General features: G+C 58.6%; 2 protein-coding genes across 2 annotated transcripts in view; one reads left to right on the plus strand and one right to left on the minus strand.

Moving 5' to 3' along the window:
* The first annotated feature begins 5,931 nt into the window (after positions 1-5,931).
* Positions 5,932-11,597, plus strand: LOC102372616 (retinol dehydrogenase 13). Its single transcript, XM_006038001.3, has 6 exons — positions 5,932-6,282; positions 9,082-9,321; positions 9,614-9,703; positions 9,864-10,052; positions 10,576-10,682; positions 10,870-11,597. Exons 1-6 carry the CDS (start codon positions 6,003-6,005, stop codon positions 11,143-11,145), a joined length of 1,182 nt encoding a protein of 393 aa, XP_006038063.2. The 5' UTR covers positions 5,932-6,002; the 3' UTR covers positions 11,146-11,597.
* Positions 11,480-13,287, minus strand: part of LOC102375911 — a 6,254-nt gene continuing 4,446 nt past the window's right edge. Inside the window, 2 exon segments of the mRNA XM_025194500.1 lie at positions 11,480-12,827; positions 12,830-12,941. Coding sequence (XP_025050285.1) covers positions 11,671-12,827; positions 12,830-12,941 — 1,269 coding nt within the window. The 3' untranslated portion in view covers positions 11,480-11,670.

Here is a 13,287-nt window from a genome sequence, read left to right on the forward strand (position 1 = left end):
TTGACACAAGCAAAGGCTTAGCTATCAATCTGCCTTGTGCTCAGCGGCATTGCTAGGCCACAGGTCATGCCTTGTATTCAGCTGCAAAGCTAATACTTCTTAATAATCCAAATTATTGTTAACCTAACTATTTTATTTCAGGGTAATAACAAACATGCTCACCACAGGCAGGGGGCTGGACCCAGTGATCTTGCAAGGTCCCTTCCAGCCCTAATGTCTATGAAATCTATGATTATCAGCTGCTGATTCTTAAAATCGGGCCAGCAGCTGGCGGGTCTTGCCCCACGCTCAGGCTTAGCCTGACACTGTCCTGGGGCAGGCAGGGATTTCGCCCCTGCTCAGACTGGTCCTCACTGGGGGGTTTTGCCTTCCTCTGCAGCGGGGGCACGGCCTGGGCTGGGGGTCTCTGCAGCATCCATGACCCCCCTGGCAGCAGCAGGATGTTGGTGGTCGTAGCCCCCCTGTTTCCCGGGGCCAGGGGTGGGAGAGATGCCAGGGGTGTGTTGGGGCGACTGCGTCGTGTTGCTCAGAGCTCAGACACGGGGCTTGTCTGGGCTGGTTTGGATGGGGCTGATCCTGCCTCAGGTGGAGCTGGACTGGATGCGAGCCCGCAGGTCCCTGCCAGCCCCGCGGCTCTGGGACTCTGTTGCAAAGCACTCAGCAAGCTGGCAGCAGCAGGCCAGGATGTTTCTAACGCTCTGGATCCCTCTGGGCAATCTCTGGGTTGACCGGTGAGTCACGTGTGCACCCCGAACACGGCTAACATGGCCTGCCATGCACCGGCAGCCTTGCCAGGATCTCCTGGCACCCCGGGGCCATGGCGCCAGGCTGAGAACCGCCACGCTGGTGCTGCGGCCCAGCCTCTCCCTCTCACCTGCCCACAGCGCCCAGCAAGGGACAGGGCAGATGCTGCAGCCCCGGTCTCCTTCTGTCCGACCCCCCTCGACCGAAGCCTTGAAAATGGAGCATCGTTCCCAGCTCCTTATCCACTGGTAAGGCCAGGAGCTGCTCTTTGACCCGGCACTCCCCCCCGAGCTGTTATCAGCTCCAGCGCGTGGCCTTGACTGACGAGCAGGGGAGGGTTTCTGCAGCTGCAAACAGTGCTGCTCTCCCAGGACCTCTTATGATGGGCGGCCTACACGGGTATGGAGACACCCCCCAGCCAGCCACTGCCCCGGGCCCCGTGACCCGCTGCCATGAGAGGGGGGACCCCACGAGTCTTCAGGCTTCTTCTGCACCCAGCTCCCACCTGTTCTTGTACATCTGCCCCGTGCCCCCTGCCCCATCACCTGTTCACCTGGATAGACATATAGGTGCCCACATGCGCCTTAGCCCCTTCTTCCCCCCAGAGCTGGGATTCCTCCAGGGCAGTTCTGGTCCCCACAGCTCAAAACGGACATCGCAGAATTAGGAAAAGGGCAGAGAAGGGCGACCAAAAAGACCATGGGAGACTGAAGGTCCGTTCCCTTGCAACTGTCAGCCTGGGTGCAAAGAGGCCTGGAGCCTGCCGGGGGACAGGCAGTGGGCATGGCACTGCAGTGGGTGCTCACAGCCCTGCAGGCAGCAGCTCAAGGATGCCCCAGCCCCAGCCCCAGCCACCCTGCTCTTTTCAGCCGGGCTTCCCTGAGAGCTGCTGTTCCCAAGAGGTGTTCAGGGCAGCCCGCCAGGGTCAGGTGGGGCCGCTGGCCCCTGGCAGTCAGGCCAAGTCAGATAACAGGCCACTGGGGGCACTTTAGGTGTCTGCTGGGCTCTGGGACGACTCGTGGAGTTCAGTTTATGGAACAACAAAGCTTGGTTATTTGGAGAGCAGTCCCCTGCCTGCAGGTCTGCTGTTTCCTCCAGCAACCCTGGGCAAATGGTACAACTTCTACAGAACACTCTTGAAAGTATCCAGGTTCTGCGGGTAGATGTGATCTGTTTTATTAGACCAACAAAATAGTTGGGAAAATTGTTCTTTGCAAGCTTTTGGGTACAAACACCCTTCTTCAGGCATAGGGAGAGTCTGCTGCTGTTTGTGTGCTCTCCAGGGTATAATAGAAACCAATACAAAATGCAAGTCTGTGAAAATGCAAATGTGTGGCAGTGAGGATCAAAGGGAGTAGGAAGTGGTAGGTGTGGGCCAGGATGAAAACAGGCTCCCCAGAGTTATCAGATGGCAGGCAGGTTATAATGTGCCATAAATCCAGCATCTATATTTAGTCCATGATTTTTTGTATCCAGTAGATTTATGAATTGAAGGTTGTAGGTTTGTCTACAACAAGTGTTTTGTAAATTCCTTCAGAAATGTAATATATCTCATTGTGACAGGGTGGCTGAAACACCCTGCCACAGGAAAGCGGAGAAGAATACAAGGAAAAGAAACCCAGAGATGCTGAAGAAAGCGCGTGGAGCCAAAGTGGAAAAGACATCACGCCCCAACTAATTAAAAAAACAGCTGGGGCCACGGCAGTTCAAAGGCTGCTGCGGCAAGCCCAGCTGCTGGAGGTTGTGCTCGGGACAGGGATAGCGGTGCGGCAGAAGAAGAAGAAAAAAGCCGCGCTGAAAAAGAAAAAGGAGAACAGCTGAGTCAAGATGGCAGGGAGTCAGATGGGCACAGCTGGGAAGAAAAGTTAATTTAAAGGGATGCTGAGGGAGCATCGGGGGTCAGTTCGGAGAGAAGGGGAACAGGATGACGATAGAGAGGATGTCAAGAGACGACGGGAGAAGGAACCGACCCCGGGGCTTGGAGGAAAGCCCTGGTCCCCAGATTTACCTGGAGAGAGCCAGCGAGGAGATGGAGGAGAGTTCAGGCCCGAGGGGTGGCGAGAACTGCTTCAGGATCCTGAAGGAGGAGAAGGGAGACAAGGATGAGATTACACCTCAAGGAGGGGTAAATCCGTCCCGACGCTGAAGGTAAGGGCAGGACTAGAACTAAGAGGTGGCTGTCTTGGGACCCGCGCGGGGAAGAACGGGCCAACAGCTGACTTAGAAGAGGACCACTCGACAAAGGAGCCCATAAGACCCTCAGTCCAGTAGGCAAGCAACAACAGGCCCCGGACATCTGCTGTGGTTAGGGCAGGGGGTGGGCATGCTGGAGCCCTGCGAAGATAAGCTGAGCCTTTCGCCAATCCTTCTGTCTCCCAAAAGTGTTTGGTCCCTCTCTCGCACTAACATCGAGGCACGGCCGGGGAGTTCTGAAAGACAGAACACTACACTTCCAGCGGAGAGGCAGCCCGGTTCCAGGAGGCACGTCACCGGCCGCTTACACTCATCCGGCGCGCTGAATGGAAGATATGTAGGAGAAACCAAACAACAACTGCGTCCCAGGATGAACGAGCACCGAACAACTATCAAAGACAAAAATACCCACTGCCCGGTGGGTGCCCACTTCTCACGAGACAACCACTCACTCTCCCGGCTCAGTTCTAATCCTCAAAGGGAATTCACAACACGCTTTACAAACTTCACTTCATAAATCTACTGGATACGCAAAACCATGGACTAAATACGGGGTCTTCATAAAGTCCTTGTGCACTTTTAAACTTTAATAACTTAGGCTGTGCACAAGGACTTTATGAAGACCCGGTATAGACTTTGGGTTTATGGCACATTATAACCTGCCGTTCTGATAACCCCAAGGAAGCTGTCTGCATGTTCCCAGCTGCACTCCACCACCAGTTCTACATCCCCCCTTTCCGCCTCACACCTATCGTGTCCCATCCCCTCTGAGCCTCGCTGCCACACACGTGCACTTTTACAGACCTGCATTTTGCGTATCGGCTTACATTTCTATTCACCCAGGAGAGCACACAAACATCAGCAGACTCTCCCCCTGCCTGAAGAAGGGCCTTTGTGCCTGAAAGCTTGCAAAGAACAATTTTTTCCAACTATTTAGTTGCTCTAATAAAAGAGATCGCATCTACCCAAAGAACCGTGTCTGCCTGTGTCCTTAGATCAACACGGCTACAACTACCTTAAAGGGATCCACACATCTTCCCCCTTTACATGTAACATATCCCCATGTAATACTAACATTGGCAGTTTAGTTCAACCCATAGTTGAAGCACATTTTAACAGGTCTTTATTAGTCTTTGTGTTGGCTTTTTCCCTCAAAGTGGTCTTCTCAGTGTCTCTGCATTCTTAATCCTTGTTGGATCAGTTCTTGTTTGGTTTCCTTGTTCAGAGTCTCTACTTTTGTGTCCTTTCCCATCTCCTCTGCTGTTTCTTGTTGCTTTGTCGTTAGCTCTGTTCCCCTTGGTGAATTTTGTGATGCTGTTTCTTTTCTCCTCTTTACAAGCTACAAGTGTCACCTGTTCCTTCTCAACACCTGTCCTCCCAGTGTGGCCGCTTGCTAGGAGCTGGGAGCTACTTGATGGGAAGCTAGTGCTTTTAGTTTCCCCGTTCGTCCGTCTGAAATAAGCACCATGTCTTTGTTGTGCAGTTGTGGTAACTCCCTGAAAACCCTGTCATGGTACCATTTTTGTTTGAGGTTTTCAAATTTTTCAAATGTTTTCATGCTTTGTGTTTCATTCTGATGAGTATCATCCACAAGACTTGGTAACCTGGTGTCACGTTTCCCATTAAATAGCATTTCTGCTGGAGAAAATCCATACTGCATGGGTATTGCCCTGTAATGTAAGAATGACCGGTACAAATCAGTGTGTGAATCTGTAGCTTTTTTTGACAAACTTCTCTATTGTCTGGGTTTGGGTTGTAGCCGTGTTGGTCTAAGGACATAGGCAGACAAGGTTCCTTGGGTGAATTTGGTATCTTTTATTGGACCAACCCAAATGGTTGGAGAATAGTGATTAAGCAAGCTTTCGGGTTCAAAAACCCTTCGTCAGGCTCAGGAAGCTGCAGCAGTCGGTGTGCGCTCTTCCTGGATGGAATGAGAAGTGAAGAAGCCAGGGGCTGGGCTGGGCTGGGCGGGGGAGTCAGCTGCCGGGCAGATTGTAATGTATCACAAATCCAATGTCTATGTTTAGTCCATGATCTCTAGTATCCAGCAGGCTGATGAAATGGAGCTCATAGGCTCGACTCTGGGAAGTGTTGTGTAAGTTTTCCTTGAGGATCAGGACTGAGAGATCAGGGACTAAACATAGACATTGGATTTTTGTTACATTATAATCTGCCTGGCAACTGACTCCCCCGCCCAGCCCAGCCCAGCCCAGCCCAGCCCCTGGCTTCTTCACTTCTTATCCCATCCAGGAAGAGCGCACACCGACTGCTGCAGCTTCCTGAGCCTGACGAAGGGTTTTTGAACCCGAAAGCTTGCTTAATAACTATTCTCCAACCATTTGGGTTGGTCTAATAAAAGATATCACATTCACCCAAGGAACCTTGTCTTCTCTATTGTCTCACATTCTTGCTGCTGTTTCCTGTGGAAATTGTGCCATTCGAACATTTCGTTTTGTTTGGGTATGCAATATTCCTCAAACTTTTTTATTATTGTCATAGCTTTTCTCTTCTGCTTCTGACAGTTGTAGGCTATTATAAAAAAAATATATATTAAAAATTATTAAAAAAAAAATAGCAGCCTTGAATGAATCTTCCTTCTCTGTAGCTCCACTGGCTATCCTATATATGGTGAAGATCTGCTTAAATTTCTTCCAGGTTTCTGCTGCATTGCTGGCCAGCTTGGACTCCTCTGCAATTCTGAAATGCTCCATGTTTTTTGTAAAGATTTTTTGGCAAGAATCTTGTTGGTTGAATGAAAAATATCATCTCTACTATGAGTCCCGATTGACATTTTTGTGTGTCTTTCTTTGCACCGCGCTCCTGGTGCCACGTGTTGTTCTCCAGAGACCAAGGAGTTAAGCTATAGAACGATAAGCTTGTTTATTTGGAGAGCAGCCCCTTGCCTGCAAGTCTGCTGTTCCCACCAGTAATCCTGGGGCAAATGTAAAAACTTCTGTCTAACAGTCTTAAAAGCATGCACCCAGGACTGTCTAAGCATGGGACGGTGGTGCTGCACGCCCAGCCCTTGGCTCCTCCCCATGTGAGTGTAAAACACCTTCCCCTGCATGCTGGGAGCCAGGAGCCAGGCTGCCGGGGGTGCCCCAGCTGTACGGGGCAGTACAGCTGGGGCTGGAGCCTGGCCTGGGACGGTGCCTGCTGTGACCCCTGTGCCCCAGGCCCCCCCTGCCATGGAGCTGGCCAGCGTCTGCAGCCACCCGGGCTGGTGTGTGACCACGCTGGGGCTGGCCCTGCTCCTCTGGGTCAAGAGGAGATGGTCCTGGCAGCCCAGGCACTGCCCCACTGACCTGTCCGGCAAGACGGCTATTGTCACTGGGGCCAACAGCGGTGAGTCTGGGGGCGGCCGGGGCCACACCTGCCTGGCGTGGGGTGGGGTGGGGTGGGGTGGAGCGTGGTGGGGAGCTCCTGTCCTCTTGCCCTCACCCCCAGGACAGCGTCTGGGAGCTGCTGGCAGGGAGAAGGGCAGAGGGAAAGCCCCGCTCGCTCGCTGCTCCTGCATGCACCGCTGTGCCCTCTGCCCCTGCAGGCCTGGCAGCCCCCTGCCCCCCACAGCAGGGGTGACCCCCAGCCTCACGGGCCGGGCCCTGTAAGGGGGTCTCCCCCAACTGCAGCTGCAATTCCTCAGCTCCTGCCTCTCCTGCTTTCTGCCTGCCTGCTTGAGCTGCCTTCTGCCAGCAAGGGATTTTCTCCTGTCCTGCTCCTGTAGGTGTTGGGGTTTATTTTTCTACTTTCTTAGAGGCGCTGGTGCTGCTGCAGCCGCAGCTGGAGATGGGACTGGGCTGTGCCAATGCTCAGCCTGGGGTCTCTGGAGCACATCAACCCCCCCTGGCAGCGGCAGGACACTGGCATCCTCATCCTCATCCCCCTGGATGTCCAGGGCTGGGGGCTCTGGGGGTCTTTGTTCTGTGCTGTCCTGCTAGGAATGCAGTTTAATAAAGATCAATGTCATGTGTTACACCTGGGGAGGAACAGTCATCAACACACCTGCAGCCTGGGAGGCACTGCTCTAAGCAGCCCGACTGCAGGAAGGGATCTTGGAGTCGTAGTTGACTCCAAAATGAACATGAGTCACAAGTGCAATGTGGTAATAAGTAAAGCCAACCGCACCCTTTCTTGCACAAGTAGGTCCAGGGAGGTGATGCTTCCCCTTTCTGCAGCACTGGTCAGGCCACAGCTGGAGTACTGCGTCCAGTTTTGGGCACCGCACTTTGGGAGGGATGTGGATGGCTTGGAGAGGGTCCAGAGGAGGGCCACCTGTCCGGTTAAAGGCCTACAGAAAAAACCCGATGTGGACTGATTGGGAGACCTGAACCTCTTCAGCCTCCGCAAGGGCGCCTGTCGGGGTCACTAGAAATAATGGCCACAAAGTGGAAGTGAGCAAATTCAGACTGGACATCGGGATAAAATTCTTTACAGTGACGGTTGCCAAAATGTGGAATAAGCTTCCAAGGGAGGTGGTGCTGTCCGCTTCCTTGGAGGCATTTAAAAGGAGATTGGACAGACAAATGGCTGAGTCATCTGACCCCAGCACTCATTCCTGCCCAGGGCAGGGGGTCGGACTCGCTGATCTAATAGGTCCCTTCCGATCCTAACATCTATGAAACTATGAGTAGGTCAGACCAGGGCTTGCTTGGGATGGTGTGGACCAGGGGCGGGCAATTATTTTGGGCAGAGGGCTGCTTACTGAGTTTTGGCAAGCCATTGAGGGCCGCATGACAGGCAGCCCAGGACAGATAAATATTAATTTTCTAAATTTTTTAGGGGCCCCGCAGGCCAGATAGAATGGCCTGGCGGGCCGCATCCAGCCCCCGGCCGCATTTTGCCCACTCCTGGTGTGGACAGGCAGGGCGGATCCTGCCTCAAGTTGGGGCTGGACTGGATGTGACTTCCCCAGGGTCCTGCACGCCCACCCCTGCCTGCCGGGACCTTGATCCCAAGCTGCCGCCCGGGCTCGCGTCACCCCGGCTCTGCAGCACCTGCTCCTGCTGCCAACAGATGCAGAGCAGCCCCAGGGCTGTACTATGCACCGCTGGGTCCTGTGCCCCTCGGGGAAGAGCCGGCGGGGTGGGGGCAGCAGAGCAGGGCAGCTGCTCCCAAGCCCCGTGCACTCCCCACACTGGGGTGGGGGTGATGGGGACAGGGGCAGGGGCTGGGAAGTGGCGAAGGGGTCAGAGACCTAGGGGTGCCCCAGCCAGCGGCAGCCAGGCCCAGGGGACAAACACCACTGTTGCTCCCCATCCCCTCCCATCTGCCCGTTGCCCCATGCTGGTTAATGAGTCACTGATCAAGGCCGTCTCCCCTGCAGACGGATCTGGTCATGCCCATTCCTGGCTCTGCCTGCCAGTGGTTTGCAAGCTGGTGCCAGTGCCGGGGAGAGCCTATGGGCCAACCCCGACGTGGCCACACCATGTGGCAGGGATCTGGCCTCCAGCCTCGCAGCACTGAGCCTCCCGGACTCCTGTGCCATGCTTGGGCTCCTGCATGAACTCTGGACAGGCCTCTTCCCTGATTCCTCCCCTCTCCATGGTGCCAGCCTGCATCCAGCCCTCCGCCCAGAAGCAGGATCCCCAGACCATGCCCCTCTGCTGGGCTGCTCGGCGCTCATGCTTCCCCTGGGAATGGCAAGCGTCCAAGGGAAAGAACACAGCCTTCTGGCCCTGGAAAACACTTGGCAGCTTTTCTGCAATCCTTCCACCACTGGAAAGAGAACGGCTCTGGGGATGAGCATATCCCTTGGAGCCAAGGGTGGAGGATGCAGCAGGGCTGGGGGTGGCAGGTGCTGCCCCTGGACACGGAGCTTGTGAGTCCCAGTCCAGATGGTCCTCCCTGTGGCAGGGCTGCCCAAGCCGGGCACTGACCCGACGCCCTTGGCCCAGCTGGCTCGTTGTGCTCTGCCTTCTCTCCGGGTCAGCCCCGCACCCTGCTTCTTCAAGTTCGGGGCTGCACAAGTCTTTCTGGAAACCCCGTCTTCTGCAGCGCCTGCAAGAGTGCACCGGGCTGAGCCCCCTGCTCTGCTATGGGCTGCTGTCCTGGCCCCGGGGACCCCGGGTGGGGGCGGCACAGGGGCAGGCAGGGGCAGGGGGCTGGCCAGGTGGGCACGGGGGTGATGCAGCCCCGTGTTTGCAGGCATCGGGAAGTGTGTGGCCCTGGACCTGGCACGCAGAAACGCCCGGACCATCCTGGCCTGCCGCAGCCAGGAGCGAGGGCAGGCGGCCGTGGTGGAGATCCAGAGGGCCACGGGCAACCCGCACGTGCTACTGCGGCTGGTGGACACCAGCTCCATGGCCTCTGTGCGGCACTTCGCCCACCAGGTCTTGCAGGAGGAGGAGCGGCTGGACATCCTGGTCAACAACGCGGGCTTGACCGGTAGGGGCAAGGAGCTGCTTGGCCTGGGAGAGGCAGCTGGGACCCTGGCACCTGCCAGCCAGAGCAGGGCTTGAGCCGCCAGGGCAAATGGGCACCTGAGTCCAGGTCCAGGGGCTGCTTGGGATGTCCCCGTGCTGGGCCAGGTCCCATCCCAGGCCCCCAGGCTGCGGGGAACCAGCTTCCCAGCCCCTGGGCACCTGCTCCCAGCACCATGATGGCCCAGAGGGTCCCTTCCCTGTGCCCCCCGTCCCGCTGTTACCAGCCTAGTCCCATCTGTGCTCTTCTCCTCCAGGCTTGCCCTTCTCCATCACAGCCGAGGGGCTGGAGGTGACCTTTGCTACCAACCACCTGGGCCCCTTCCTGCTCACCAACCTGCTGCTGGGTAAGACTCGGCTGGGGCTGCCCCGCTCCGTGCTAGGCTGCTGCATGTACCATGGCCCCCGGGCCTTGTTTGCAGGGCTCCCCCAGCCGAGACTCCTGCCCCTGGCCCCCGCTGCCAACACCTGGCTGTGACGTGAGCTCCCTATGCCCCTGCTGCGCAGATCTGCTGAGGCGGTCGGCTCCTGCCCGCATCGTGAACGTCTCCTCGTTCAAACACAAGACAGGCAAGATTGACCTGCAGGAGCTGACGGGCAGGAAGAAGCCCCCGAACGTCTACCGCGTCTACAACAGCACCAAGCTTATGAACATCCTCTTCACCAACGAGCTGGCCAGGCGGCTGCAAGGCACAGGTCCGTGGGGTCCCAGAGCCCCCTGCCCCTTCTCCCCCTATGTCCTGCAGGCACAGGGTATGATGCCTGCTGCCCCCACCCCCGTGAGGTAGGGGCTGTTCTGGGGGGATGAGGTCCCCAGAGCAGGGGTTCGTTCTGCTCTGCCCGGGGTATCCCCATGCCCCCTTTGGCTGGATGGGGGTGGACTGAGCCCGGAGAAGGAGCTGGGCAAGCAGGTGCGTGGGGCCAACTCAGACTTGTCATTGGCAACTGGAGCACGGTGCTGGCTCCTAATCAGCTGGGGGTGCACAGTGCCCCCCGTCCTGGGCAGAGACATCGGCTGCTCAATGCTTCCCTGCGCCTAGGACTAGGGAACTACCCTGCACGGGCCCTAGCCCGGCCCCTGAGCCAGGAGTCAGAGCCAGGCACATCAGGGCAGCGCCCGCCCAATGCCTGGGCCCCCCAGGCCGGGGCGGTGGCTGCAGCCTGTCCCTACCATGGGAACAGACCAACTTTGGTGCCATGCTGTGCTCTGCCTCTGCAGGGGTGACCGTCAATGCCTTGAACCCTGGTGTGGTGCGGACAGAGATCATGCGCCACTTCAGCTGGCCAGCCCGTGCCCTCTTCACCCTGGCTGGACTCCTCATAAAGGTGAGGGTGGGGGTTGGGGGCGTCTGCTGGACTGTCCGGGGGGCAGTGGCTGAGTGCATGTGCAGAGAGGGCGCTGGGCTGCACCCGTGCCTGGGGATGGGTGAGGTTTTGGGTCCCTGAGCCGCCCCCACTGTGGGTAGGATGGCAGGGGCTGCCCAGGCTGCGCTGACCCCAGTGTCCCTCCCAGACCCCGAAGGAGGGCGCCACCAGCACCATCTACTGTGCCGTCTCAGAGGAGGTCTCGGGCGTGACGGGCAAGTACTTCGACAGTGACTGTGCCTTAGTGCTGCCTGTGGCACCTGCCCGCGACCCAGTCCTTGCCCGCAAGCTGTGGGAGGTATCCGAGCAGCTGACTGGCCTTGGCGAGGGCCTGAGTAAAGCCCCCACAGCTCTGGGCCGCAGGAGGCAGACCGGGGATGAGCTGGGGCTGGGGGAGGCCGGGGTCCCTGAAGAAGGGAGGTGAGCCCCTACGCCAGCCCCCCCGGCTCCCTCAGCTGTCCGCCTCCAAACTCCCGCAGCTCAGAGCAACCCCAAGCCCCTGGCAGGGCAGGCGGTGCCCACACCCCCTCGCTGCTCCCTGTAATGCTTGCAACATGGCAACGGGCTTCTGCACGCTGCCCTGACCCTCTGCACACTGCAGCCTCGTGCCTACACACCCAGCAACTCCTCCAACCCGGGCCCTGGCTCCTTGCTGTCCTTTGGGATGCAGCATCCCCGGCCCCCATCCCAGCCCCAGCCCCTGCGAGCCTGGGAGCAGACAGTGGCTAGGTCTCCTTTCCGGTCCTGGGTGTCTCTGCCCCCACCCCCCAGTCATCGCTCAGCTGAACACAGATGCTTGGCAGAGATGCTGTCAGGGCCGTTGTACAGAAGGGACCCCATTCTCTCTGCTTTATTAAACGTGGCTGCCTCACTGGCCCCCATGTCCAGGATGTGATCTGGGGCAGCAGGTGGAGGGGAGCAGTTGCGGTGCTGTGTCTGGAGTCCCCCATCACTGCCAGGTGATGTCCAGCTGCAGCTGCTGCTCCTGTACCGTGCGGACGAACTGGTCGTAGTCCCGGCGGTGGATGTCCCGGCAGCCGACCAGGTTCAGGGTGCGGAGGGGCCCATCCGAGGCCAGCAGCAGGCGCACGGTGCTGCTGGACACCTGGCTCTCGGCCAGCGAGAGCTCCCGCAGGTGGCACAGGACTGGGCCGGGCGCCTGCAGCACTGCCTGGAACAGGCCGTCCAGGGAAAAGGGCAGGCAGAGGAGCTGCAGGGTCTCCAGGCATGGGGCGCAGCTCAGCACGGCAGCGAGGATGGCCCGCAGGACTGCCACGTGCTGGCCGGGCAGGGGCCCCTGGGTGCAGGACAGAGCCAGGCTGAAGTGCTGCAGCTGGGGGAAGCTGTGGTGGACGAGGTTGGGGGCCCAGCCATGCAGCTCGGCATCTCCATCTGGCGTCCAGGGAGGCTCAGCGGGGGTGCACAGGTGGGTGCTGAAGGTGTGGAGGCCGGGGCAGCTGTCCAGTAGGGCACTCAGGGACAGCTCGTCGTCGTAGGTGAAGCCGTGCAGGGCCAGGGAGCGCAGCCTCGGCCCCAGGCTCTGCACCAGGGGCACCGTCTCAGCCAGCCCCCGCCCTCGGGGCCCCGTGCAGTGCAGCACCAGGCAGGAAAGGCGCCCCCATGCCAGGCTGTCCCAGCACGCGCTGGGGCCGTCGTTCAGAGCCACGGTCACCTCCTCTGCCTCCGGGCACACGGCGCAGAGGGTCGTGAGGAAGGGCTCCTCCACCTCGTCCACCCGCTTGAGGGGCAGCGTGAGCCATGCGTCCCTGCTGCCTGTCTGGCCGCCCTGCCGGTGCTGCGCCAGCTCCTTCAGCGAGGGGAACCCTGGTGGCGCCGTGGCCCCGGGATCCTGGAAGCACTGGGTGTGGATGAGGCACAAGGCCTCCATGACGCAGCTGCTGGCCAGCACCTCCAGGCTGGGCAGCGCCAGCAGCAGGAAGGCCAAGGCCCCCACCAAGTCTGCGGCTCGCCCCTGCGGTTCAATGCCACTGGCAAGCAGCACCCGCAAAGCCGGGCAGCACGGGACGCGTGCTGTTGGGTCATAGGCCAGGTGCAGCAGGGCTTCTGATGTCACCCTGCGGCAGCCCGAGATGTCCAGCTGCCGCCGGCCTGCGTCTCTGCCCGGTCCAGCCCCGTCAGCAGTGGCAGCCCCTCCAGCAGGTCCATAAGCGCGGCTGCTGAGACCCGGCTGCAGCCGTGCAGGTCCAAAGAGCACAGGGTCTGCACCAGCGACCAGAGGGACAGCGTCAGGTTTGTCGGGCACAGCCAGCTCCCTGTCCAGCCCCACTCCTCCCCCAGCTCAGGGCCGGCCTGATCCCTTTGGACCAGACCTGGGGATGGAGGGCGGGACTGGATTCATAGATGTTAGGGTCGGAAGGGACCTCAATAGATCATCGAGTCCGACCCCCTGCATGGGCAGGAAAGAGGGCTGGGTCTAGATGACCCCAGCTAGATGCCTATCCAACCTCTTCTCGAAGACCCCCAGGGTAGGGGAGAGCACCACCTCCCTTGGGAGCCCGTTCCAGACCTTGGCCACTCGAACTGTGAAGAAGTTCTTCCTAATGTT

Source organism: Alligator sinensis, unplaced genomic scaffold, assembly GCF_000455745.1.
Source record: "Alligator sinensis unplaced genomic scaffold, ASM45574v1 scaffold1676_1, whole genome shotgun sequence".
Classification (NCBI taxonomy): Eukaryota; Metazoa; Chordata; order Crocodylia; family Alligatoridae; genus Alligator; species Alligator sinensis.

Excerpts from the sequence above, each read along its gene's own strand:
- LOC102372616 (XM_006038001.3), top strand. The coding sequence starts at position 6,003 with ATGCTGGGAGCCAGGAGCCAGGCTGCCGGGGGTGCCCCAGCTGTACGG. Across the intron at positions 10,053-10,575 it reads CAGGCGGCTGCAAGGCACAG|GGGTGACCGTCAATGCCTTG; the intron begins GTCCGTGGGGTC and ends CTGCCTCTGCAG. Across the intron at positions 10,683-10,869 it reads TGGCTGGACTCCTCATAAAG|ACCCCGAAGGAGGGCGCCAC; the intron begins GTGAGGGTGGGG and ends TGTCCCTCCCAG.